At 48.1% G+C, this 26,984-nt stretch overlaps 2 protein-coding genes across 3 annotated transcripts in view; one reads left to right on the forward strand and one right to left on the reverse strand.

Moving 5' to 3' along the window:
* The first annotated feature begins 734 nt into the window (after positions 1-734).
* KLHDC2 (kelch domain containing 2) lies at positions 735-23,013 on the forward strand. Of its 2 annotated transcripts, none has more exons than XM_028719447.2 (14): positions 735-813; positions 5,307-5,518; positions 7,126-7,205; positions 8,903-9,020; positions 9,647-9,762; positions 10,627-10,708; positions 11,959-12,042; positions 12,787-12,867; positions 12,958-13,016; positions 14,012-14,121; positions 17,017-17,089; positions 19,712-19,799; positions 21,151-21,203; positions 22,631-23,013. In XM_028719447.2, exons 2-14 carry the CDS (start codon positions 5,327-5,329, stop codon positions 22,752-22,754), a joined length of 1,260 nt encoding a protein of 419 aa, XP_028575280.2. In that variant the 5' UTR covers positions 735-813; positions 5,307-5,326; the 3' UTR covers positions 22,755-23,013. The 2 variants fall into 2 exon arrangements, with proteins under 2 accessions (XP_028575280.2, XP_028575375.2); XM_028719542.2 differs by lacking the exon at positions 735-813 and adding an exon at positions 825-929.
* A 652-nt stretch (positions 23,014-23,665) lies between these two features.
* NEMF (nuclear export mediator factor) overlaps positions 23,666-26,984 on the reverse strand; it is a 41,970-nt gene continuing 38,651 nt past the window's right edge. The window contains exons 30-33 of the mRNA XM_028717935.2: positions 25,838-25,944; positions 25,700-25,743; positions 24,276-24,355; positions 23,666-24,104 (exon numbers count right to left, since the gene is read on the reverse strand). Coding sequence (XP_028573768.2) covers positions 24,027-24,104; positions 24,276-24,355; positions 25,700-25,743; positions 25,838-25,944 — 309 coding nt within the window. The 3' untranslated portion in view covers positions 23,666-24,026. The remainder of the gene's footprint in view (positions 24,105-24,275; positions 24,356-25,699; positions 25,744-25,837; positions 25,945-26,984) is intronic.

The raw sequence follows: 26,984 nt of genomic DNA on the forward strand, positions 1-26,984 counted from the left end.
CCTCAGCTTCAGGATCTGTCCTTCCAGTGAGCACTCAGGGCTGATTTCCTTAAGAATGGATGTGTTTGATCTTCTTGCAGTCCATGGGACTCTCCAGAGTCTCCTCCAGCACCAGAATTCAAAAGCATCAATTCTTCGGCGATCAGCCTTCTTGATGGTCCAGCTCTCACTTCCATACATCACCACTGGGAAAACCATGGCTTTAACTATACGGACCTTTGTTGGCAAGGTGATGTCTCTGCTTTTTAAGATGCTGTCTAGGTTTGTCATTGCTTTTCTCCCAAGATTGGGTTCCCTTACCATTCTATGATTCTACCATCCCCCCCCCTTCCCTGCCTCCCTCTGAGCAGGGAGAACACATCACTCTCATCTAGAAGCCGCCCTGAAGTCCCTGGGTAGAAATGAAAATAACAATAATAATAATAATAATAATAATAATAATAATAATAATAATAATAATAATAATAATTTATTTATACCCCGCCCTCCCCAGCCAAGATGGCTAACAACCAATAATAAAAACAAGTTGATGAAAATACAATTTAAAAGATTAAGATATAACATTAAAATATGTCATTCCAACGACCACTCTCGGCCACCCCTGCAAGGTAGACCAGTGGCAATCTGACGCTCTCTCGGGTGCCGTTCCCCTCCTTCCCTGCAGGGGGAGCAAGACCGCGGCGGACGCTCTGTCCAGCTCTCTCGCCTCCTCCGTCGACGGCCGAGGGGGCGGAGCTTCCGCTGGGGCAGGAAGGCGGGCCGGATATCCGCCGGCACCGGCGGATGTTGACATTGTGAGCGGACCCCGCTAAGGTAAGTCGAGAGGGGAGAAGGGGGCGTCTTCCGTTGAGCCCGGCAGGGGAGGCAGGCGAAGGTTTCCTACCCCCCCGGCCTTCGTCAGTGGCTCCTTCCTCCTCCTGCAGAATAAGGTGACGGAATGGGCTGCACCATTGCAGGCTGGGGGGGGTATCTCTTTTTTGGGGGGGGTTGTCACCTTTTAGGAAGCTTCCCCCCCCCCCGGTTAAAAAGGAAAGCGGCTGGAGAATCCCAGCCAGAGGGGCGGGGTATAAATAAATTATTATTATTATTATTATTATTATTATTATTACCCTGCAAGCAGAAGACTGGCACAGGCAAACTCGGCCCTCCAGATATTTTGAGACTACAATTCCCATCATCCCTGACTACTGGTCCTGTTAGCAAGGGATGATGGGAGTTGTAGTCCCAAAACATCTGGAGGGCTGAGTTTGGGGATGCCTGGTCTATAAGGTGCTACTGGACAATTTCTTATTTTATTTTTATTTCTTCCAGACGTTGTGGGACTCCACCCCCATGGCCAAGGGCAAGTATAGGCAAACTCGGCCCTCCAGATATTTTGAGACTACAATTCCCATCATCCCTGACCGTTGGTCCTGTTAGCGAGGGATGATGGGAGTTGAAGTCCCAAAACAGCTGACGAGCCAAGTTTGCCTATGCCTGGGCTAGCCCATCAGGCAGAAATTGTCATTTCATTTACTGCATAATAATTTATAACAATAATAATTTATTATTTATACCCCGCCTATCTGGTTGGGTTTCTCCAGCCACTCTGGACGGCTTCCAACAAAACACTAAAATACAATAACCTATTAGACATTAAAAGCTTCCCTAAACAGGGCTGCCTTCAGATGTCTTCTAAATGTCAGGTAGTTGTTTATTTCCTTGACATCTGATGGGAGGGCATTTCACAGGGCAGGTGCCACCACCGAGAAGGACCTCTGCCTGGTTCCATGTAACCTCACTTCTCACAATGAGTGAACCGCCAGAAGGCCCTCGGAGCTGGACCTCAGTGTCCGGGCAGAACGATGGAGGTGGAGACGCTCCTTCAGGTATACTGCATTCCTATCCCATCCTTTTTACCTCCAAGGAGTTTGAAAGTGGAGGGCGGGGTTCTCCTCACCCCCCTCCTCTCATCTCACCCCCAAGACATCCCTGCGAGGTAGGGGAGCAATTGGTTCTTTATTTCATTTGCTTACCGCCTGTAGATCTCTGGGTGGTTTGCAGCATCAAGATACAAGATAAAAGCACAAAATGAATAACAACAACATCAACAACAACCCCCTTTCCCCAACCCTCACCCTGTATTGGGTATTGGTGGTGGGTGTTGCTATGAATTTTTTAAATATACTGTAAACCACTCTGCGGATCTTCCAGTGGAGGGCAGCATATGTATTTAATAAATATGTAAGATAAATAGGCTGAGAGGGAGAGTGACTGGCCCACAAGGTCACCCAGTGAGCTCCATGGCCGAGCGTGGAATTGGAACCCATGTCCCCCAGGCCCTCGTCAGACACTCTGAACCGTGACTACACCACCCTCTCTGTTTCCTATTATTTCCAGTCTTAAATCCAGTTCGCCACAATTCCACATCTGGTCAGACTTGTGGGGTTGTTTGTTGATTGCATTTATATTCCGCCTTTACCTCCAAGGAGCTCAAAGTGGGGTACGTGGTTCTCATCCCTCCTCATTTAACCCCCCACAATAACTCTGTGAAGTAGGTTAGGATGAGAGGCGGTATTGGTTGACCCACGAGATCACCCCAAGTAAACGTCATGTGGTCCAGTGGGGATTTGAACCCTGCTCTCTCAAGTCCTTGGACGTGGGTGGCGCTGTGGGTTAAACCACACAGCCTAGGACTTGCCGATCAGAAGGTCGGCTGTTCGAGTCCCCGTGACAGGGTGAGCTCCCGTTGCTCGGTCCCTGCTCCTGCCAACCTAGCAGTTCCAAAGCACGTCAAAGTGCAAGTAGATAAATAGGTACCGCTCCGGCGGGAAGGTAAACGGCGTTTCCATGCGCTGCTCTGGTTTGCCAGAAGCGGCTTAGTCCTGCTGGCCACATGACCCAGAAGCCGTACACCGGCTCCCTCGGCCAATAAAGTGAGATGAGCACCGCAGCCCCAGAGTCGGCCACGACTGGACCTAATGGTCAGGGGTCCCTTTACCTTTTTACCTCTCAAGTCCTAGTATGATGCTCCAACCACTGCACCATGCTACCTTTCCAGGGTTTCTAGCCCTGATCCCCGTTGTGCTAGTTTTATATAGCAACCCCCCATTTTTTCTTTCAATAAATAATGTGTAGGGCAGCCTTCAAAACTGTGATTTCCCCTCACTGGCTTCAGCACAACCCATCCCACCCCTTGAAGGAATCTACCTCCGTATGTTGCTGCAAAGGGGCCTGAGCCATAGCTCAGTGGTCCAGCACCTGCTTTGGCAGAGGGTCCTAGATTCAGTCCCTAGCATCTCCAGATAGCTCCAGATTCATGCCTGAAAAGCCCAGAAAGATCCCACAAGCCAGTGCTGGAGATTATAATGAGTCATTCTACTGGTCTGACACTTATATAAGGCAAATTCCTATGTGTCTGTGTTGTTATGACTGGGCCATTGAGTACAGATGTAAAGTGGTCATGAGGCAGGGCCATGTGTCCAGCCCAGATCTCTGACCAGCTGCAGAGGAGCTTTAAAAAGCTCTGAGCAGTTTGAAGAATGGGCTGGGGAGCCTTCCTGTCTATCTGTGCCTTTAAATGTCAAACGCTTTGCAGCTGCTTAAGCTGTGATTTTGATCTTCTTTTTTGGCTAGCAAGAAATCCATTTAAACTGCCTTTAAACAGTCTTCAGCATTTCAGGCTCCAGGTACTGTCATCTAGCAGCTAAGCCTTGGGATGTCCAAATGTTTAGGAAACGTAGCCAAGAGCCAATTCTTCTTTTCCGGCTGCCTCCTCCTCCTCCTCCTGCTTCCCTGGCTAAGACCTTCAGGGCTGGCTTTTCCCAAAGAGCTTTTAAAGACATCCTTGTGGTGCTGAGCGTGGCTGTGGGTGAGACTACTAGGCCATGGAGCTTGTTTTTCCTGCTTTGGTTGGCTAAGACCTTTATTTGCACTCAACATTGAGGTCATCTTCACAGAGTGAGCTTGGAGAGGAACGGGTGGCTCTCGTACAGTTTTTCAGGACGCTTCCAGATTGTCAGTATGTTACTGGACAGATTTGAGTGCATACCAGGAAGTTTGGATTTGTGCAATTAAGTTGGATTAAAGCACTCTGTTGTCAGTCTAGAGCAACAAATCCAGTTGTCATTTTTTTGTGAGGTTTAGGAAAATGAAAGAGGAATGCACCGAAAAGTGAGGAATGAGTGAATGGTTAATGGAAAGATGTGTACACACTCCACAAGTAAATTGGGATGAATGCTCAAGAAATGGGTTATTTGAAGGAGATCTTAGTTTGTGAAAAGGCACCTCTCCCTTGGGGGCTTCCCTTTGAGGTATCTGGTTGCTCACTTTGAAAATAGGATGCTGGACAAGGTGGGGCCCCTTGGACCTCATCCAGCAGCCAGGCTCTTCTTATAGGACCGTGAGAAGCTGCTTTATACTGGTACCTTCCGCGTGAAAAGCAAATGGCCTAATCCTGGAGTGCTTTTCCATTGTGGCTGATGGAAAAGTCTGCGTAATTTGGAAGCGCCGTTCCTCTAAAAGCCCACAGCGTGGCTAGGAAGTGACGAAAGAACTCACCGAGCTAAAAACGGACACCCCAGAGACCAAGGTTCATCTGTGGACAATAGCTACCGTATTTTTTGCTCTATAGGATGCACTTTTCCCCCTCCAAAAATTAAGGGGAAATGTGTGTGCATCCTATGGAGCGAATGCAGGCTCCTTGGCTTCAGCGATAGCAACGCGAAGCCTCCAAAGCGCAGAGGGAGCGCTCCTTCCGCACTCCGGATATGTATGACACAATAATTTGTTACAGTATTCAAAATAAGAGTTTATGAGTAGAGATAAGTTCATGTTAGTCCATAGTAAGATTTGACGTGAAGGTCTGAGTTTCAGTCATTGAGCATAAACTCATAAACTCTTATTTTTAATACTGTAACAAATTATTGTGTTATACATATCCTTATGAGTTTGAGTATGTAATCTCTGTTTGAGTTTGTAATCCTTGTCAGAATACATACTTTTGAATGGATTAGTTTTTGTTACAATTGACTATTGATTTGCGAGAAGGGACCACTCCCACTTTTGAAACTTATATTGGCCAGAGTTCTTGGTGTGCTCTTTTCTCTTGGTATATTTAATAACAAGAACTCCAACCTATTTAACCCTAGGAGCCAGCCAAAAGAAAACAAGAGATTTTCAGAGACTGGCAGAAGTGTCTCTTGACCCTCGCTGACTCCTCTTGCCCCCGGGCAAAGGAAACAGCTCTGAGGGTGGCTGTTTCTCCATCCTGTTTTGGATACGCACAATTTTGAAAGCTTCTCTTCCTCTCTGTGCCCTTCTTGAAGGAGATTATCCTGTTCCAGGCATGGCAGATGACAATGAAGAGTTGCCGGTGGATGAGGATCTGCCGGAGGATGAAGATTTGCCGGCGGATGAAGAGATCCCCGGGCCAGCAGAGGACAGCTTGGAGCATCTAGAGAATGGCAGTCCTGCCGAACGGAGCGGTCACGTGGCTGTCAGCGACGGGCAGTGCATGTTCGTGTGGGGCGGGTATAAGGTGAGCAGCAAAAAAAAGACTCTTTATTTGGCAAAGGCAGGACAGGAAGAAGTGGAGCCCTTGCTCCCCCCATCACAGAAGGCTGGAGAAGATGCACCCGGCTTAAAATGTGTGTAACCGGGTTGTAATAATTTAACTGATGTGTTGCCTTACATTTGAAGGTCTCAAGGGACGTTGTGGGATGTGTTGCCATTATTATTACTTGATTTGTGCATTGTGTTATGCCCCAAAGCTCTCAAGGGATGCATTAAGTACAGTCATACCTCATGTTACGTTTGCTTTAGGTTGAGCGTTTTCAGGTTGCGTCCTGCAGCGACCTGGAAGTACCGGAAAGGGTTACTTCTGGGTTTCGCCGCTCGTGCATGCACAGACGCGCAAAATGACGTCATGCGCAGAAGCGGCAAATCGCGACCCGCAGACGCGGGTTGCGTTCCTTTCAGGTTGCAAACGGGCCTCCAGAATGGATCCCGTTCGCAACAAGAGGTACCACTGTACAGGATGAGGATGATAGTGACATGGTGGACTTGGTTTAAATCAATAGTCAGTAAGACTTGATCTACATCGTTTTTTTTACAGAAAGACTCTTACTGGTTTAATCTTAATATTTACAACCAGACAAAGGTTTCATTTTTGGAATGATAAATTTTCAGAGTAGTTTTTACAGTTATATCAAAAAATATACTATACTATTAGGAATAGATTGACAGATAATTATGAAATTATTGTGAGATTTAATAAGTTAACTTTATATTTGGACAACCTTTCTGCTGTAGTTGGAAGGAGAAAAATAATTGTTTCCTTAATAACAATTTAAACAATTCATTTAATTAAAACAATAACATTATAGCATATGTATCCATGTTTGTTAACTGATGTGGTTAAATGATTTTTAAAAAAACCTTTGAGTTTTAGCATACATGAAAAACTTAAAACAAATCCTTATTTCCTGATGAATAGTCTTTGTACTATAATGTAACTTAAAGAGAAAACTCTCTTTAGAAAGATTTTTCCTCCAAAAGCATTTTATTTTAAAAATCCAGTTTGAATAAAAAAAATCTGATTTAAATAAAAAACATCAATTTTTAAATATATATATATATTTTAAAACATTGATTTTTATCCACCCTGAATAGTGATAATTTATTTGTACCCCACCCATCTGACCTCTTCTGCTGTTCTCCTTCCTTGGAGGATTTCAAGCAGAGGTTGGATGGACAGATTCCTGCATTGGAGGGGGTTGGACTAGATGACCCTCGGGGTCCCTTCCAACTCTATGATTCTATGACGTGGGGCTGGGGTTGGTCCTGGCTTAGTCAGGATCCTCTGTAGAAAAATGCTCCCTGTGGATTCATCAGAATGTCAGATCGAAAAAACAGACTATAAATGAAATAGATAAATAAATGGGGCTCACAGTCTTGCCCTGGAATATCCCACATTTTTATACCCAAGTTGGCCATGATTCTCAAAATACAGATATTTGGGTGGAAATGGAGGGTGGGGTGTTCTTTAGACTATTGGCATAAAGAGAGAAGCAGATGGTGCTTTTTAATTAACCGTTCCGTTTAATAATGGGGGTGCTTCCCTCTTTTCTTTCTTTCCTGCTTCAGAATGCTCAAGTTAGAGGATTCTACGACTTTTACCTGCCCCGAGATGAAATCTGGATATACAACATGGAAACTGGAAGATGGTAAATTATATCTTGACTGCCTCCTATCTCCCTACTAACACCAAAAAATACCTCCAACCGTGATAACGTTTTGTTAGAGCAGTAGAAAATAATAATAATAATAGTAGTAGTAGTAGTAGTAATAATAATAATAATAATAATAATAATTATTATTATAATTTATTTATACCCCGCCACTCTAGGCGGCTTCCAACAGAATATTCAGAATATTAAAATACAATAGTCTATTAAACATTAAAAGCTTCCCTAAACAGGGCTGCCTTCAGATGTCTTCTAAATGTCAGGTAGCTGTTTATTTCCTTGACATCTGAATGGAGTGCATTCCACAGGGCAGGTGCCACCACCGAGAAGGCCCTCTGCCTGGTTCCCTGTAACTTGGCTTCTCGCAGTGAGGGAACCGCCAGAAGGCCCTTGGCGCTGGACCTCAGTGTCCGGGCAGAACGATGGAGGTGGAGATGCTCCTTCAGGTCTACTGGGCCAAGGCCGTTTAGGGCTTTAAAGGTCAGCACCAACACTTCAAGTTGTGCTCAGAAACATACAGTCGTACCTTGGAAGTCAAACGGAATCCATTCTGGAAGACCGTTCAACTTCCAAAAGGTTCAGAAACCAAAGCCCAGCTTCTGATTTCCTGGCTTCTGATTTCCTGCAGCCAATCAGAAGTTGTGGAATCTCTCAGACATTTGGGTTCCAAAGAACGTTCACAAACCGGAACACTCCCGAGTTTGCATCGTTCGGGAGCCAAAACATTTGACTTGCGACTGTACTTCCATGTCCTCCAGTTTTTTGTTCGTTCGTTTTATTTTTCAACCCACCCTTTCTAGATGGCTCAAGGCAGATAAGACAAAATGTGCATTGAAAGAAGAAAATCAGGGGCCCTTTGGTTAGTGAGTCTTCTGATCCACTTTGTGGAAAGCAAGACAGGAAGAGTTGCATTCCTCTGTTGGCTTTCTTGGAGTTCACAGGGAGTTTGCAGTACCATCATCCCTGATGGATCCTCCTAGTCAGGTTGTCTTGAGTTGAGTGCTGGAGGTACTGCCTAGAGATGGTTCCTCTCCTTACCTAGATGCCTGATTCCAGAAGGTGGTGCCAGTGTTTTTCCACTGGGTTTAATGCTTGGGGATCCCACTGTTTTATAACATGTGCATGAATCCATTGAGAATGTTCATGTGGCGCTTCAGATTGAAGTGCCATCAGTTTGGGAGGTGATGGGAGCTCTGAATCGGCGTGTAAGTAGCACACTAAAGGTAAAGGGACCCCTGACCATTAGGTCCATTCGTGGCCGACTCTGGGTTTGGGGCGCTCATCTCACTTTATTGGCTGAGGGAGCCAGCGTACAGCTTCTGGGTCACGTGGCCAGCATGACTAAGCCGCTTCTGGCGAACCAGAGCAGTGCACGGAAACGCCATTTACCTTCCCGCCGGAGCGGTACCTATTTATCTACCTGCACTTTAACGTGCTTTCGAACTGCTAGGTGGGCAGGAGCAGGGACCGAGCAACGGGAGCTCACCCTGTTGTGGGGATTCGAACCGCCGACCTTCTGATCGGCAAGTCCTAGGCTGTGTGGTTTAACCCACAGCACCACCCGCGTCCCTAAAGTAGCACACAAAGTTATACCAAAAGCTATAAACGACAGATCAGCATGAGAAAGGAAAGATTCCTTGTTCAACCCAGAGCTTTTTCTGCCCCTGCCTTGCCAGGACAAAGCACAGAACGGCTGGAGATGTGCCCCCTTCCATGTCAGGGAGCTGCGCCGTCTGTATGGACAGAGTCTTGTACCTGTTTGGAGGGCACCACGCACGCGGCAACACAAACAAGGTCAGTCCTCAAATTTCCCAGGGTGGGTGGGGAGACTCGACCCCTTTTTTTGCCTTCGTTTTGGAGCCGGAAAACTACAGTATCCAAAACTCCAACACTATCTGAAATCAGATCCAGCCCATGTTGCCTGACAGGCCAAATTAAGATCTTAAAGGTAAAGGACCCCTGGATGGTTAAGTTCAGGCAAAGGTGACTTTGGGGTTGCGGCGCTCATCTCGCTTTCAGGCCGAGGGAGCCGGCATTTGTCCATAGACAGCTTTTCCGGGTCATGTGGCCAGCAGGACTAAACCCCTTCTGGCGCAATGGAACACTGTGACGGAAACCAGAGCGCACGGAAATGCCGTTTGCCTTCCCGCCGCAGCAGTACCTAGTTATCTACTTGCACTGGTGTGCTTTCGAACTGCTAGGTTGGCAGGAGCTGGGACAGAGCAACAGGAGCTCACCCAGTCGCGGGGATTCGAACCGCCGACCTTCCGATCGGCAAGCCCAAGAGGCTCAGTGGTTTAGACCACAGCGCCACCCATGTCCCTAAGATCTTTAAATCGACACAGAGCAGTCCAAATAATCAGGATTCCTTTGGACCAATGATCTGCACGTTTATAATCTATCCCTTCATTCTCTTGCAGTTCTACATGCTTAATTCCAGGTCGAGCGACAAAGTGTTGCAGTGGGTCAGGGTGGAGTGCCAAGGCTCCCCTCCATCATCAAAAGACAAACTCGGCGTTTGGGTTTATAGAAACAAGTAAGTTTGTCGGCGTGAACCAGAGCCTGGCTGTTCCAGGGTCCCTTCTCTTTCCTGGAAATGATTGCGTGCTCTGCAGCCTCATTTGACTCAAAAAAATAGTGGGTTTCCATGTTGCCTGTTCTCCAAAGTGTCTCTGTTACCCATTCATTACTGTAATAGCACTCTTTGTATTTAATTTGTAATGTAATTTGGCCTAATTGGATTATGTTGGTTTCGTGTAAGCAACCTATAGCTTTTATATAAAAATAGACAGCATATGAATGTAATAAGTGCACTTACTTGATGTTCCATGACGTCCTAAATATTAGAAGGAACTTGCAGCCAAATAGCATACAGGTTTGTGACCATGCAGAGTTAAGTAATTTTCAGAGTAGAGTTAGCAACAGCAAAAGGGGGCGAGGAAACAAGCTAAGAAACTTTTCCGGCTAAAATAGCAGCACAACTGGATGCCTCTTCCCTCCCCCACCCCCTGAAAAAAAATGTTTTGTTGGCTTTATGCTTTCCCCCCCTGAAATAGCAACAGCAAAGCACCTCAGAGCTAACGCTGCCGACGTCCTGCTCTAGTCCTTTGGCATTTCTAACTTCCTTTGCGAATGATTCTTTGCGAATTTTAGCTGCAGTATGTAAAGGGAGGAGAAGAAGCTTAATAAATCTACCTTTGCCCACCTGGTGCCCTTCAGACATGCTGGCTCAGCTTATGAAAGGCTGAAATAAATAATAAATAAATTTTCTCAGATATCCTGGCTTCTACTCTTGTAAGTGCTTTCTTGTTAGTCGAAGTCCATTACCGCATATTACCTGGTCACTGATGATAGTTTATTCTTTTGTTTTTCTGCCTTCACTTCCCTTCTTTTTGAACAGGCTTATATTTTTTGGTGGCTACGGGTATTACCCTGAAGGGGAGCAGATTGGAAGGTTTGAGTTTGATGAAACCTCTTTTTGGGTAAGTCTTCTGCTTTTTGTGCACCGGAATCTCTTCCAGCCCAGGAGTGGCTCATTTACTAATTAATGCTCTTGTAGCCTTCCAAATAGATGATGATGATGATAATAATAATAATAATAATAATAATAATAATAATAATAATAATAATTTATTTATAACCCACCCATCTGGCTGGAATTCCCCAGCCACTCTGGGCGGCTTCCAAAAAATATTAAAATACTGTAATACTATAATACATACAAATAGATTACTGCAATCTGCTCTTTGGGGGCCTAAAGCAGGCATAGGCAACCTCGGCCCTCCAGATGTTTTGGGACTACAATTCCCATCATCCCTGACCACTGGTCCTGTTAGCTAGGGATCATGGGAGTTGTAGTCCCAAAAAGATCTGGAGGGCTGAGTTTGCCTATGCCTGCCCTAAAGGCCTTAAAGACATTCTGGAAGATGCAGATTGCTCAGGATGCTGCTGCTTGGCTGTTGGCTGGAGCAGCAAGGAGGGGTTGTATCGGCCCCATCCTGAAAGCTCTGCAGTGGCTGCACGTGATCAAAACCCCTAAGTGAATCAGGACCCAAAGAAGCACTCTCTCTCTCCCTGCCCCCTGCCATCCAACCTTTGTGTTATGATCCACAGAGAATGCCCTGCTTGTAGCCACATCTGTTGGGCAGTGACACAAGACAGGGCCTTCTCGGTGGTGGCATCTCACCTGTGATTTCTATGGAACCCCCTCCCAGGTGACATCCGCTTGGCTCCCTCGGTACAAACATTCAAGCAAAGGCTAAAGGCATGCCCAGGCCTTTGGATCCATAAGTGGAATTTATTCTAGATATTTGCCACTGTTTATTTAATTCTGATTGTGGGGTTTTATTTTATTGGGCTTGTCATTCTGTTGTTGCTGTTTTTATCTTGTTTCTTGTTGTGAGCTGCACTGTGCTTCCTGATTGAGGAAGGGTGAGGAAGCGTTAAATAAATAATACCAAAAATGCAGGGAGGCCCCCAGAACAACTGTGGCTTTCAGCTCCACCACCTTGAATACCTGCCCATATTTACCTGTTCTGTGGTTCTGCTCCTCCTGGGCAGTGGAGGCTGAAACTCACAGCTGTTCTAGAAGCCTCTTGCGCACATCACAGGAGAAACAGCGGCCGCGGGTAGTCAGCACTCCGTTCCACAGATTTTTCTGCCCTAGTTTGCAAATGTTGAAACTGCTGCACGGAATGAGGTTTTATCCATTGTCCCTGTTCTTGTCTAAAAGAATTCCGGTGTTCCCCGTGGGTGGAACGATCACGTTCACGTCCTGGACACAGACACCTTTACGTGGAGCCAGCCTGTAACCAAGGTAAAGTAGTGGACTTCCAAAATATGGCAATCGTACGTTTAAAAACAAAATTATTATCCGGTAGGACCACCCGTATTGATTAGTATCAGCTGGTTCATTTCCACTGCCCGTCAGATCCTAACAAAAATCATCATCATCAATCTTTATTACGGTCCAGAGACCCAACAAATCGTTACAAAGCAACACACAATTCATACAGCCTACCTCCAGGTTAAACAAGCATTTTGTTCAGAATATAGGGATCATTGGTTCTTGCAACCACCGATAAAAACTTTGCCACTGCTAATGTTCTAGTGTTTGTCCGGTCTTCCAATAGGAACCTGACACAGTGAGCCTCTGATTTTCCTGGGAAAGGCACCAGCAAGGGTAGTATCAGTTCAGCCCTGGCTTGCTCATATTTTGCACAGTGCAACAAAATATGTTTTATGGAATCGATGTCTTGAGCACACGCGCAAAGTCTGTCCTGGTAGGGAACTCCTCTCAACCTGCCATCCAACACTGCAGAAGGAAAGACGTTTAGTCTGGCTTTGGTGAAAAGCCTTCGATAGTTTGGTACTGTCAGGTTTTTGATGTAAGATGTTAACTTAAAGACATGCCCATATTGTACTCCTACTGCCAGCGGACACAAATATAACCAGCAACAGCCAGTTCCTCAAAAGTGGCCAGTGGCAGGAGACGGGAAGGAGATTTCGTAGAGGCCAAAGCAGGTAGTCTCTCACCTGTCCCCTTTTCTTGCCCCCGCAGGGTAAATCGCCGTCGCCCCGAGCAGCCCACGCTTGCGCCACGGTTGGAAACAGAGGCTACGTCTTTGGCGGAAGATACCGAGTGAGTGCGAGAGCAGAGTGGGGACGCTGCTGCTGCCTTTCTGGAGTGCAGGTTTTACTAAACGCGTCCCTCTCTCCCTCTTTCCCTCAGGAGTCCAGGATGAACGATCTCTATTCCCTCAATCTGGACAAGTGGGAGTGGCATGAAATGTACGTAGGCTTCTGTCTCCCCTTGTCGGCGCAGGGAAGCTGCTCCCGAGAAGGTGCTCTCCAAATCTTTTGGACTACAACTCCCATCAGTCCCAGCGAACACGGTTGGGAGCCGGTGGGAATTGCACCTGGAGAGCACCGGGTCTCATTTGCTATTCCTACTTCATTTATCGCGATTTATTGCCTTCCCTTCATCCTAAGGTCCCAGTTCTCACATAGTTCTAAAACAGTTCTGCACAATTTAAAATGACTGAAATAAGGGGGGGGGGCTAAAATTGTTTATTATTGATTTGTTTGTTTATAGAAGGATTTATATCCTGCTATGTCGTCAAAAATATACAGGTGAAACTTGAAAAATTAGAATATCATGGAAAAGTTCCTTTCTTTCACTAATTCAACTTAAAAGGTGAAACTAATATGTGAGATTGACTCGTGACATGCAAAGCGAGATATGTCAAGCCTTGATTTGTTATCATTGCTATGATCATGGCGTACAGCTGATTAAAAACCTCAAATGAACAATCTCAGAAAATTAGAATATTCAAGGAAATCAGCAAAACAAGGATTGCAAATGGAGCAAGATTGGACCTCTGAGAAGTAGAAGCAGATCTCGCTTTGCATGTCATGAGTTGATCTCATATATTAGTTTCACCTTTTAAGTTGAATTACTGAAATAAAGGAACTTTTCCATGATATTCTAATTTTTTGAGTTTCACCTGTACCTAAGAGGTTTGCAGCACTCCCCTATTCCCATTTTTAGTTGGCCAGGAAAACTGTTGCAAGTACAGAATGGGTTGAGTACAGAAGCAGCCGGCCAAATCTTCTCCCGAAGCCTGACTTCATGGCTGGAGCAGCGAATCACCTGCATCGATGTCTCCAGAGTTTCCACAATCTCCCACCCCGGTCAAGAACAGGTTACTTACAGTAAGATCAAACACTCCATTCCTGGCTGCTGTTTTGACCCCCTGTCAATCCCTTGTGTTTCCCCAACACAGAATCACGCAAGGCATCTGCCCCGTCGGCCGGTCTTGGCATTCTCTAACCCCCGTTTCGTCTGACCATCTCTTCCTCTTTGGCGGGTTCACCACCGACAAGCAGCCTCTCAGTAAGTAAATCCCAGCAGAGCTAAAAATAGCCTTCGGTTTACATAGAAGAGCCTTTTCCACAGAACTGGTTGGCGTTGGGTTTATCTTAGCCTTCCTGTGATGATCCCAGAAGGTCCTTGCAGTGGCTGCAGTTTAGGACCCTGCCAGCGCGTCAGTGGCGCCTGGGGTCTGGCGCTGCTGCTGCTGTTTGTCCCCCACCCCTCTCAAAAACACCGGCTAGATTTAAAGCGGCTAAAAGGGTCACAAAACACAACAGGCTGGGGGGCTGATGGATACAGATCTCAAATAATACATATCAGGGATGGGCACATTGTAGGATGGGATTGATTGGTAGATCTCCGAGCCGTTTGCTGTAGATCAGCATACCGTATTTTTCGCACCATAGGATGCACCGGACAATAGGACGCACCTTGTTTTAGAAGAGGGAAAACAAGGGAGGGAAAATTCTCTCCCTCTCTGCCCAGCGCCCCTTCAGCGAAGCGGCAGGAGGCGCTGCGCAGAGAGGGGGAGAATTTCCCCCCTCTTGTTTTCCCCCTCTAAAACAAGGTGCTGTTTAAGGTGCGTTCAGTCACCTTCAGGCGGCTACCTTGGAAGCCTGGAGAGCGAGAGGGGTCGGTGCGCACTGATCCCTCTCGCTTTCCAGGCTTCAGGTTCCTTTCGACCTGCTCTTTGGGGCTGGCAGGGGGAAGCCCACCACCAGCCCCAAAGGGCAGGTCGGGGAGCGGGGAAAGGCACGCAGCAGAGAGGGTCCTGCCATAGTCATGCGTCACCGGGGGCGCTATGGCTTCTTTAGCCCTGCGCTCGCTCTCCAGGCTGGAGAGGTGATGCGCAGCGGAGAGGCTCCTGCCATAGCCACGTGTCACCTCTCCAGCTGGGAGAGGGTCGCGGGGGGCTGCTTTAGCACTTTTTTTGAAGGGGGAAAAGTGCGTCCTATAGAGCGAAAAATACGGTAATTGGTTTTGAACCATTGATGAGGTCTTTGTTCAGTCCTGGCCAGCTTCAGAGGTCTGTGTTGGAATCCACACTTCTTTCTTAACATGTTTTATTTCATCAGATTTCTTGCCTGCCCTTGACCACAAGGACTTGGGGTGGCACTTGGATATGATGTGTATTGGCTTCTGGCCTTCAGTTGGCAACAACCTCCACCTCCTGAGCCGTGCTCTGGCTTCAGCTGGTGAGCCTTGAACTTCTAGCAAGAAAACCAAAGTAGATCTGATAACTCTGAAGTCTTTCCTCCTCCCCTCTCGCCCTCCCACCCCCACCTAGTACATCTGGTTTAAATTTGGCATCCTGAGAATCTTGGCGATCACTTTTCATTTTTTAAAAAAACAAACCCAAGTTTCTAGAGTCTAGACCTCATGTTTGTAAAGAAAATTTGGAAACATCTCTGTGCCTTCCCACCATCGCCACCAATGTTCCACGTGGAGGTGTTTCATTGCACCATAAAAAAAAGTACAATGAATTATTGGAGTTAAATGATTGTATGCAAAAACAACCACCGTATTTTTCGCTCTATAAGACGCACCTTTTCCCTCCTAAATAGTAAGGGGAAATGTGTGTGCGTCTTATGGAGCAAATGCAGGTGGGAGGCTCTTCTCAGCGCTCCTTTTAAAGAGCCGCGCAGAGCGTGTGTGCGGCTCTTGGGGGCTTTTCCCTGAGGAGGGAGAAGGGACTGACGGGCTGCCCTCCTCCCTCCTCGGGGAAAAGCCAGCAAGAACCGCACACACACTCCAAGTGGCTCTTTAAAGGGAGCGCTGAGCAGAGGCTCTTGCTTGCTTTTCCGGGAGGTGGGGAAGAGACGAAGGGCAGCCCGTTGCTTTCGCTGAAGCCAGAACAGCAGGAGGGATAGCCACACGAAGCCTCTTCAACAACATTTGATTCAGAATATTTTTTTTCTTGTTTTCCTCCTCTAAAAACTAGGTGTGTCTTATGGTCAGGTGCGTCTTATAGAACGAAAAATACAGTGGTACCTCGCAAGACGAAATTAATTCGTTCCGCGAGTTTTTTCTTCTTGCGAGTTTTTCGTCTTGCGAAGCACGGTTTCCCATAGGAATGCATTGAAAATCAATCAATGCGTTCCTATGGAAACCACCTTCAGACCAGGTCCGGGGACAGTCTGTCCCCCGACCTCTTCTGAAGGCTGGGGGGGGGGGACAAGGGCTTTTCTTCCCACCGCCAGCCTTCAGAAGGCTGTTCTGAAGGCTGGCGGTGGGAAGAAAAGCCCTTCTCCCCACCTCCCGCCCCTCAAGCTCCGGGGACAGGAGGGCTTTGCTGCCGACCGCCAGCATTTTAAAAGCCCCCGGGACAGCGGAGACTTCTCCGCTGTCCCGGGGCGATTTTAAAATGCTGGCGGGCGGCAGCGAAGGCTTCGCTGCCGCCCGCCAGCATTTTAAGATCACCCCGGGACAGCGGAGAAGTCTCCGCTGTCCCGGGAAGGCAGGCGGGGGGGAGCAAAGACTTTTGCCCCCCGCCGGCCTTCAGAAGAGGTCCAGGGCGAAAGTCTTTGCTCCCGACCGCCAGCATTTTAAAAGAGGTCCCCGGAGATTTCCCTATGGGCTTTCTTCTTGCGAAGCAAGCCCATAGGGAAATTCGTCTGGCGAAGCACCTCGAAAAACGGAAAACTCTTTCTTCTTGTGAGTTTTCCGTCTTGCGAGGCATTCGTCTTGCGAGGTACCACTGTATGGTGATTTAACCACAGTTTAGGGGTTGGGGTGTGTCCTGATCCTCGTGTTTCTTATTTGCCTCTTGAGCCACTCACGGCAGTTGTGGGAAATGACGGCTTCAAGTGACCACCTCTGAGTTCGAATTCTGGATCAAGCTGTGGCCAAGGACGGCTTCTTTTGCTAACACTCCAAACGCCCTCCCAACGAAAACCTCCCTTCTGTTTCTTGCAGGTGATGCCTGGATCTATTGCATCAGTAAAAACGAGTGGATACAATTTGAGCACAATTATTCAGAGAAACCCCGGTAAGCAGTCCCACGCGCAGTAACAAACACTACTCTGAACCTTCCACAGAACTCGCCTCTCCTGGTCGTTGCTTTGCTTGCATTGATGGCCCTCTTTGGCTTCTACCTTCATGGCTGTTTAGTTTTTGGGCAGCCTTTCAGCTCTTGCGCATAGCTGTCAACCGTCCCTTATTTGGCGGGAAAGTCCCTTATCCCAGCGCTGTGTCCTGCTGCTGTCCCTTATTGATGATGTCCCTTAAATTTCCCGGGTTTCAAAGGAAGCAGCTCCTCTCCCTCCCTCCCTGCCGGCCAGGGAGGAGGGAGGCTCCAACTGTGTTGCTTGGCTGCGTTGCTCACCCAATAAGGAGTCTGAGAACGACTAGTGGGTGGAGCTTGCATGCCTTGTGCCGATCAAATCGGCCGCGTTGCCTAGGGATTCGCCTTTGCTCAGCGCTTTCCAGCCAAGAGGTGATGGTGGTTGCTGAATCCCCTTTGCCGGGTTGCTGCGCTGTGGGAACCACCGCTTGAGGCTTCGTTTGGGTGCTGGCTGGGTTTTCTGCCTTTGGCTCAGAAGTTGAACATAGCTGTGCTCTGAAAATCCCTTATTTTGGCTGCTGATCCCTTATTTTCGAGGCTGCTGGTCCCTTATTTTCAAATCTGTAAGTTGACAGTATGCTCTTGTGTTTTTTGAATTCAAGTAAGATTGGCTTTAGGGGGTGGAGGGCAGAGAAACCACTCCACCATCTTGCATTTGACGGGGACAAATTCTGGATGAGAATATTGTCAGACAGCTGCAACAATGCTGTCTGCAGCAGAAGTGTGGCGTCCAGATCAAGGGAAGTCATAGTGCCCCTCTATTCTGCCTTGGTCCGACCCCACCTGCAGTCCTGTGTCCAGTTCTGGGCGCTGCAATTTAAAAAGGATATTGACAAGCTGCAGTGTGTGCAGCCTCGAGATGATAAAGGGCCTGGAAATCAAGCCTTGTGAGGAACAGTTGAGGGAGTTTGGGATGTTTAACCTGAAGAAGAGGAGATTGAGAAGTTGGATAGCCGTTGGTCAGGGATTCTTTAGCAGTGATTCCTGTGCTGCAGGAGATTGGATTTGGTGACCCTCTGGGGCCCCTTCGAACTCTACAATTTTATGATTTCCCCTTTGCATAATGGGCAGTGTATCTAGGCCAGACTCTTCAGTTCCAGTAAACTCAGACCAGTCTCCATTTGGCTGGCCTGCAAGGGGCTTCAAATGTCAGTCATTCTCTTGTTAGCATCCCAGAGAAGCCTGGCCTCAACCAGAGCCAGGGCTTTTTCAGCTGTGGCTCCAATCTGGTGGGTCGCTCTGTCCCAAGAGATTAGGGCCCTGCGGGACTTGACATCTTTCCGCAGGGCCTGCAAGACAGAGCTATTCCGCCAGGCCTTTGGCCAAGGCACAGCCTGACCCCCTCCTTTGGCAATCTTCACAGAACTTTAGCTTAATGGTTGCCATCAATTTGAGTTGAATTCATTTTATAATGGAATGATTTTAGAATGTTGTACTATTTTATTGTTGTTATGCGCCCTGAGCCCGGCTTCGGCTGGGGAGGGCGGGATATAAATAAAATTTATTATTATTATTATTATTATTATTATTATTAAGCATAGCCACTTAGGTCTGTGCTTTTATTCTGTTTTTAAAAGCAATTTGCCATTCTTGAATCTTGCCGCACGTTTGGGCAAAGGGGCCCAAATGGCTCGTCCGGCAGCCTTCGCACCTCAGGGTAAGAAACAAAGGAGTGTCTTGCAACAGGCCCTTCCTTAAAGGAGTGGAGGGCGGATAAACCCTCCTGTCCAACTGCTGACTTCTCTGGGCCACAAACAAGACAGTTTAAAAGCGACACAAAATGTTCAAAAACTCACAGAAATGGATAATCACAACAACAAAAATAGGGGAGATGAAAGCCGTATACAGCAGGAGGATTCCCTTGAGTTGCAGCCAAAGCTTTCTGCTGAATCTCCCCACTGCTTCACCCCACCTTGGCCCAGTAGACCTGAAGGAGCGTCTCCACCCCCATTGTTCTGCCCAGACACTGAGGTCCAGCTCCGAAGGCCTTCTGGCGGTTCCCTCATTGCAAGAAGCCAGGTTACAGGGAACCAGGCAGAGGGCCTCCTCGGTGGTGGCGCCCTCTCTGTGGAACGCCTTCCCACCAGATGTCAAAGAGATAAACAGCGGTTCAGGACCTGCTCTCGGACAGGAATGATCAATTTACTTTGATAGGGGCTAAATTTTTGAGTGCTGTCCATGTGGAAAGACTGGGCCATTATAGAGAGATTTAGTGGTTCTTGATTGGTCGGTGATGTGGTAGTGTTAGACTGTATTATGTATGCAAATTTTTATGCCGAATTCGTATTTTCCACAATCTGCATACGGTGTTTGTTTTATAATGGGTGGTTTGCTATGCCTAATAAAGGATTGATTGATAAACAACTACCTGACATTTAGAAGACATCTGAAGTTCAGGGAAGTTTTTAATGTGTGACATTTTAGTTTATTTTTCATCTTTGTTGGAAGCCGCCCAGAGTGGCTGGGGAAACCCAGCCAGATGGGCGGGGTACAAATAAATCATCATCATCATCATCATCATTATTATTAATTTGTGTGATCTTACAGGCTCTGGCACACGGCGTGCGCGAGCGACGAGGGAGAAGTGATTGTCTTTGGGGGCTGTGCCAATAATCTGCTTGCCCACCACAAAGCCGTAAGTCCTTCTTGTTCTTCTTCTCAGGGCACCTGGGCACCAAGTCACAGCTCCCTTTATAAATCCCAAAGGCTGCCTGCTGCGTCATCGTTTGGGGGCAGAATTCCTGGCTTCACCCCGCCCCCCGGCCCATTGCAAAGCAGTTCCACCTGCGTAGAGGCACCCCCTCCCACACACCTTTCAGTGCCGTGATTGCCAGCCTGTGGGGCAGAAGAAGCGGTGCGCATGACCATTATTTCTGGTTTTGGTCATGGCAAAACGTTGGCATTCGGATTTTCCAGCAAGACCCACCGGATAAGCTGTTTGACAGTGGGACCGTCTCCCTTGTGGACTTTCCTTCCTTGGAGGCTTTTAAGCAGAGGTTGGGTGGCCATCTGTCATGGATGCTTTAGCTGAGATTCCTGCATTGCAGGGGGTTGGACTAGATGACCCTCGGGGTCCCTTCCAATTCTATGAATCTATGATTATGGGTCTCGACTCGCTCTAACATGGCTGTCATCTCCTGGGCAGTTCCTCTGACCCCAGTCCAAATCTGTGCAGAAGTGAGGGCGGGGGGAGAGCATTTTTCAGCCCAGGGGCCACATTCCTTTGGGTCAAGTCTTTCGGGGGCCGGGGCCTGGCACACAACTCTCCATCTGGGCTAGCAAAAGGCATTGCCATGGGTCAAAGGAATGCTCTAGCCAGGTGAAACCACTAGAGGAAGGAGCAGACAAGGTACGTCTGAGTGCACAGCCCCTGTAGAGTCCTGAAGGCCTGTTGTTGTTGTTAATTAAATTTCTATATGACCCTTCATCTGAGGATCACAGGGCGGTTTACAATATAAAAGCACAACATTACAAGCCATCATAACAAATAAAAACAGCATCCCCCTTACACACTCAGTTTAAAAGGCCATTAAGTTGTTTAATTAGCCAAAGCCCTGAGCGAAGAGAAATGTGTTTGCCCGGCACCTAAAGATAGGCAACGAAGGCACCAATTAAGGAAGCTTGGAGGGCAGGATTCGACTCCTGAGGTTCCCCATTCCTTGCGAGTTCTGCCCGCGTGGTTCTCCCTGGTGACAGATTTCAAATATCCTGAAGTGGAAGTGGTACATCTCACAAGAGGGCAGACGTTACTCACCCGCTTGGGGGTCTTCCACCCCACTGCCATTTTATCCTCAGAACCACCTGAGGAGTTAGGTTGGGCTGAGAGACTTCAGGGCTCAGCAAGGATTTGAACCCGGCTCTCTCTGGTCCAGGGCCAGCAATGTAGTCTCTACAGCTCCACACAGACCCTTTTGAATTGGGCTGGAAGTCAAAGGTGCTTTTTCAATCATGAGATTTATACAAGCTGCTCTCTTTTTTTCTTCCAGGCACATAGTAATGAGATTCTTGTCTTTTCTCTTCAACCAAAATCCCTCGTAAGGTATGTATTAAAGTGGGGGGGAACCCACTAATTGCTTGTGCATTCTTGCAGTTATAGGATAGGCAATATGAGAAACTGGCGACTTTCATATGGTATATGACGGGCTCAAGTCTCTTCCCGAGAAAAATAGGAGCAGAATTATTCTCGGAGTCAGGGAAACAACCTCTGTTGAGGTTTCCTCTCTAGGAACGGGTGACCATATGTCAACAAGATTTTGCCCCATTTGTAAGCTCTGGGAAGCCAGTCAGCATTTGGCAGGTCCATTTCAACCTGCCAGTTGGGATAAGGACAGCTGCACCTGTTGAATTTCTGCCTGCCTAAAAAGTGTGTCAGCCGAGAAAGGAATGAAAGGTCTCCCCCCGCCCCCAACTGCGCAGGGCCCATCCTGCCTGGCTCTGCTCTCTTAACAGGTAGTTGCACAGCCTGAATTATTACTCGGAAAAGCTGGGAAGCAAATCTATTGCTGGGGAGGGTTCTGCTTTTAGAAACAGCCCCTTCTCCATCTCCCCACATAGAGCCCTAAGCAGAGATTCCCAGAAGGCCAGCTGAGAGTCATCGCAAGGTCAGGGGCAGGTTTCACCCCCAGCGAGTGGTGGGAAGGGTTTAGCCAAGAGGATTAACCAAGAGAAAAGCAAGGGAGGGCAGACCCACTCTGATTGTTGGATAACACAGTGGGTCCCAAGGTGAGTCAGGGGGAGTGCTGGAGGTGTTAACGGCTATCAGACTTTGAAAAGCTAGTATCATTAAATCAAATTTGTCAGTTTCATTGGATCACATTCAATAGTTTTAATTGGATTGTCAATAAATGTGCCATTACCTGTTAGTGTAGCCTTGTGCTGAGTTAACCTTCCTTGTTGGGTTGTGCAAACAGTGCTTTTTGTAGAGTAAGGGGCGCTGGGGATGCATTGATGGCAACTGAGGGGACGGTGGCCCCCCAAATTTAGGAGCTACTGCTCTAGGACAGGGGTCTGCAGCCCGCGTCTCTGGAGCCGCATGTGGCTCTTTTACACCTTTTCCGCGGCTCCGGGGCGGATACTAGCGAGGGGAGGAGGCGCATTGTGCGCCCCGACACTCCCCACTGTGGCGGGCGCTGTACTGGCTGTGACGTCACATGGGGGCGGTGCGTGCCTTAGTCACGCACCGCCCCGACGTCACCTTCCCGCCTGCTGTCAGAGGGCAGCGGCGCGCATGCTTTAAATGTCACAATGGTTTTGCGGCTCCCAGTTTTTTTTCCCCTTCGGAAACGGGTCCAAGTGGCTCTTTTTGTCTTAAAGGTTGCAGACCCCTGCCCTAGGAGAACCCTAGAAAGCCCAGTGGAGATGTGCCCCATGTTCTGTTGGCCATTGGGACTTGGTGGAGGGCAGGAGAGGAGCCTGGTGCAAATTCTCAGCCCCTTTTTTCTCCCCTCTTTTTTTCCCGTCCCACAGGCTGTGCCTGGAAGCCATCATGTGCTTCAAGGAAATCCTGGCCAGCTCCTGGCACTGCCTGCCCAAACACCTCCTCCACAGCCTCAACCAGCGCTTTGGGAGCAACAACACGTCCGGCTCCTAGGAGGACGGCAGCGAAGCACTCCCTCGGCTGGCCGCACTGCGCATGAACGAGCCCTTCTTATATAAAGAGATGTAATAATTTGAACCATCCCGGTTTGGCAAAGTGTGTGTGACATTTGTATAGCTTAATTCCCAAAACTCTGCGTTGTAGGTAACGGCTTCTCTGCTTTGACCTTTCTTTTCTGTTTGCATGTGAATGGCTTAGAGAGAGAACCTATTTTTGTGTAAAAATTTGTTTGCAATAAATGTATTTAATGCAAGGCGAGAGGACGTCACTGCTTCCCCTGCCCTCCAGAACGATCCCTGGGAAGGGCTCCCCGCTGGCTTAAAAGCAGTGGGGCTGCAGCCCTTGAAAGAAATCGGATCAGCAGAGGAAATGAACCCTCTGTATTGTTATTGCTGCCTTTAAGGCGGAAGAAAAAGCAGCAGTGGACTTTGGGACAGTTGCAGCTGTTATTTCCTTCGGGGAAAAGAGCTCCATAGTCTGTAGCTCCTTGAACCTGCTCAGCTACTTCTGTCAGGCACTATATCACAAAAGATCTGATAGCCAGCCTCAAGTATCTGAAGGGATGTCCCATGGGAAGAAGAGCAAGCTTGCTTTCTGCTTCTCTGGAGGGCAGGAACCAAACCAATGGATTCAAATGACAAGGGAGATTCCGGCAAAACATTAGGAAGAACTTTCTGGCAGTTAGAGCTGTTCAACAGTGGAATATGTTGGTGTGTAAACAGGTGTAACTAGAGCTAATTTGTATTTTAGAAGGGGATTTCCCTCTCCCTAATAGTTTTTTGTCTTCATTTCCCAACATCAGCCCACACAAGAAAACTAAAGCAATGAAATGCCTGGTCCTCTCACAGTTGCTAAATGCACCCTCTTATTTTAAACCTAACTCAATTCATTTGGGAGGAGACAAGCAGGGGACTGAGGCCTTTAATAAGCATCTCAGCAAGATGTCCCATAAGCAGCTTTCTGGACATTGTAGCAATATGAACACTCAAATCTGGAATCTAAAACATGAGAAGGACTTGGGCAGTCAGGTAATACGGTAGACCATAACCCGCTTCCACACATAGCTGTGATCTGAAAGCTGGAGCTAAGTTAACAGGATGTTCTGCTCTCACTTTGGCCAAATAAGTAACAGAAGTCATCAGTATCAGTCACACTTGTATTTGCAAAACTGGAAGGAGGCCCAGACAGGGAGGTCAGTTGTCACTCTTGGCAGTGGGCGAAGGCAGTCCAAGGCTGCAGGCCGGCGGTGCTGTGAGCAGTGGCCCCTCACCTCTTTTTCAGGTTCAGGAGATTGGGGGCCGACACCTTGACTTTGCCCGGAATATTTCTGGACAGGTCTGTATCCTGTAGAAGAGAATCACATGATTCCATCTTGATCAGCTGTACATAGAGCAAACCCGTTGTTCTCTTAGCAGGAAACTTGGTTAGAAAAAAACCACACAAATTGGCTCTGGAAGCAGACGCCACTTGCTTTCGGCCAAAGCTGCAGGCCTGCCCAGAGAAGGGGCTTCTTACCTTGACGCTGCGAAAGAGATCCTTCTCTCTCGGGGTCGCCTCCTTGGACTGCATGAAATTGTGCAGAGCCGTTTTTGCAGCTGTTGGGAAGACAGAAGGCACAGCTTTATGGGGCAGGGGGCCATCAGCAGAGGCGGAAATGTACCACAGTTTGTTCACTTAGAACATCCTTGCAAGCAGGTTCACCGCGGCCACCACCCAACTGACGGATTACGAGCCTTTCTGCCCACCGTGGAAGTTAGTGGGCACATTGTGGGCCAAAGGGGGGAAATCACCCCAAGCATGCTTAACTGGAGATGATTCTCCAATCACTACAGAGGACAGGTGAGTGGTTGTTTGCAAGCCGGACAGATTTCTGGGCTACCCATCTTTCTACAGCAGTGATAGGGAATCTTCAGATTTGCAGCCAAATGGGGCCCACCAGCCCTCCCCATTTGGCCCATAAGGCCGTTTGGGGCAAGTCAAGCCCACCTGATGCCAGACATGACTGGCTGCTGGGTGCCTGGGGACACTACAGAAGGGATTTTGACAGGTGGACGGGAAAACCGACCAGTCTATCATATGATGTGATAATAACATTGAGAGACTGGAGTGTAAGCATGAAAATTGGCCCCACGCATTCACCGTATTTTCCGCTCTATAAGACCCACTTCCCCCCTCCTAAAAGGTAAGGGGAAATGTGTGTGCATCTTATGGAGCGAATACAGGCTGCGCGGCTAAGCCAGAACAGCAAGAGGGATCGCTGCGCAGCGCTCCCTCTTGCTGTTCTAGCTTCTGGCTTAGCCCCTCTGTCCCTTCCCCCACCTCCTGGAAAAGCCCCCAAGAGCTGTGCTCCCTTTTATGAGCCACACGGAGTGTGTGTGCGGCTCTTGGGGAAAAGCCCGCAAGTGCCACACACACACTCCTTACGGCTCGTGAAAGGGAGTGCTGAGCAGAGCCTGGGATGCATACAGGCTCTGCTCAGAGCTCCCCGTAAATAATATTTTTTCCCTTGAATTCCCCCTCTAAAAACTAGGTGCGTCTTATGGAGCAAAAAATACGGTAAGAGGTCAAGCTGCCTCGCAACGCTCGAGTTTCCCGAGTGATGCTGCCCTGCAGAGCCAGTGTGGTGTAGTGGTTAAGAGCGGTAGTCTCGTAATCTGGAGGACCGGGTTCTCGTCTCCGCTCCTCCACATGCAGCTGCTGGGTGACCTTGGGCCAGTCACACTTCTTTGAAGTCTCTCAGCCCCACTCACCTCACAGAGTGTTTGTTGTGGGGGAGGAAGGGAAAGGAGAAGGTTAGCCGCTTTGAGACTCCTGAAGGGGAGTGAAAGGCGGGATATGAAATCCAAACTCTTCTTCTCTTCTTTTGTGTGTGCAATTGATCCACTGGCTAGAAGAACAAAAAGGAGCTGGAAAGAAACGCAGTGGAGAGCGTACAATACCTTTGCCCTTCTTCTGTGTGCCAGGTGTCAGCTTGACTTTGTATCTTTAAAAAAAGAACAAGAACAAACACAAGGTTTAATGGGAGGCCCCTTTTACGAAGGGCAATTCCAAAGGGGCCAAGAGTTGCTGCCACTCACTTGTGGTTGGTCATGGTGGTGTAAGGGGCGCAGAATGGGATGGCGAAGAGGAGAATGTCTTCCAGGTGGGGCTGCCCAGTCAGAGAATCATACAGCGTCTCTCCTTCCTGAAAGAGAACAGAGGCAATGGGAGCAGAGGCTGTGAAGGGAGAGGGGTGGGCATGCCTGGCTCTGGGGTTTTCCTGTGCTTTATCCTTTCCGGCAAATCCTTTAGACACACACGCATTCAAGCCAGCTTTCTTAGGGTAGAAACACACATACCGCTCCTGCTGGCTTGACAGAGATTTAATGGACTCTTCACAGTTTTAACTTTGCAATTCATTTCTTTTTGTATGTGTCGCACAATATTTTCAAATGGGGTGGTGGTGGTTTATACAGTCTTTAAAGACTCCCCATTGGCCAGATGGATGGATGGATGGATGTACACAAGTTTTCTTTATGGTCTTTTGCGGCCACTCCATATTTCACTCAAATGCTCCCATGTAAGAATCTTTTTTTTAAATTGACACTAAGCTATTTCCAGGGACGTGGGTGGCGCTGTGGGTTAAACCACATAGCCTAGGACTTGCCGATCAGAAGGTGGGCGGTTCGAATCCCCGTGACGGGGTGAGCTCCGTTGCTCGGTCCCTGCTCCTGCCCACCTAGCAGTTCCAAAGCACATCAAAGTGCAAGTAGATAAATAGGTACCACTCCGGCGGGAAGGTAAACGGTGTTTCCGTGCGCTGCTCTGGTTCGCCAGAAGCGGCTTAGTCATGCTGGCCACGTGACCCGGAAGCTGTACGCCGGCTCCCTTGGCCAATAAAGCGAGATGAGCGCCCCGACCCCAGAGTCGTCCGCAACTGGACCTAATGGTCAGGGGTCCCTTTACCTTAAGCAATTTCCAGAGCCACTGGATGAAGAACGTGTGGCATTCATTTCATAAAACAAAGGAAGGAACCTCCTTCAGCCTTTTTGGCAACAGGATATCGGTGAGTGGCTCGTTACCAGGTGAAACTCAACAGAAATAAGAGAAAAGGGTTTGGAGAATACACCATGCTGACAATTCCTCGCATCAATGGGGGGTGGGCAGGGAGAACACGTTCCGAGGGGGGATCTTCATGTTCCCTCCCCAAGCCACAGCTCTCTTAGGTTCAGGATATGACAGATC

This window comes from Podarcis muralis, chromosome 1 (genome assembly GCF_964188315.1).
Source record: "Podarcis muralis chromosome 1, rPodMur119.hap1.1, whole genome shotgun sequence".
Classification (NCBI taxonomy): Eukaryota; Metazoa; Chordata; class Lepidosauria; order Squamata; family Lacertidae; genus Podarcis; species Podarcis muralis.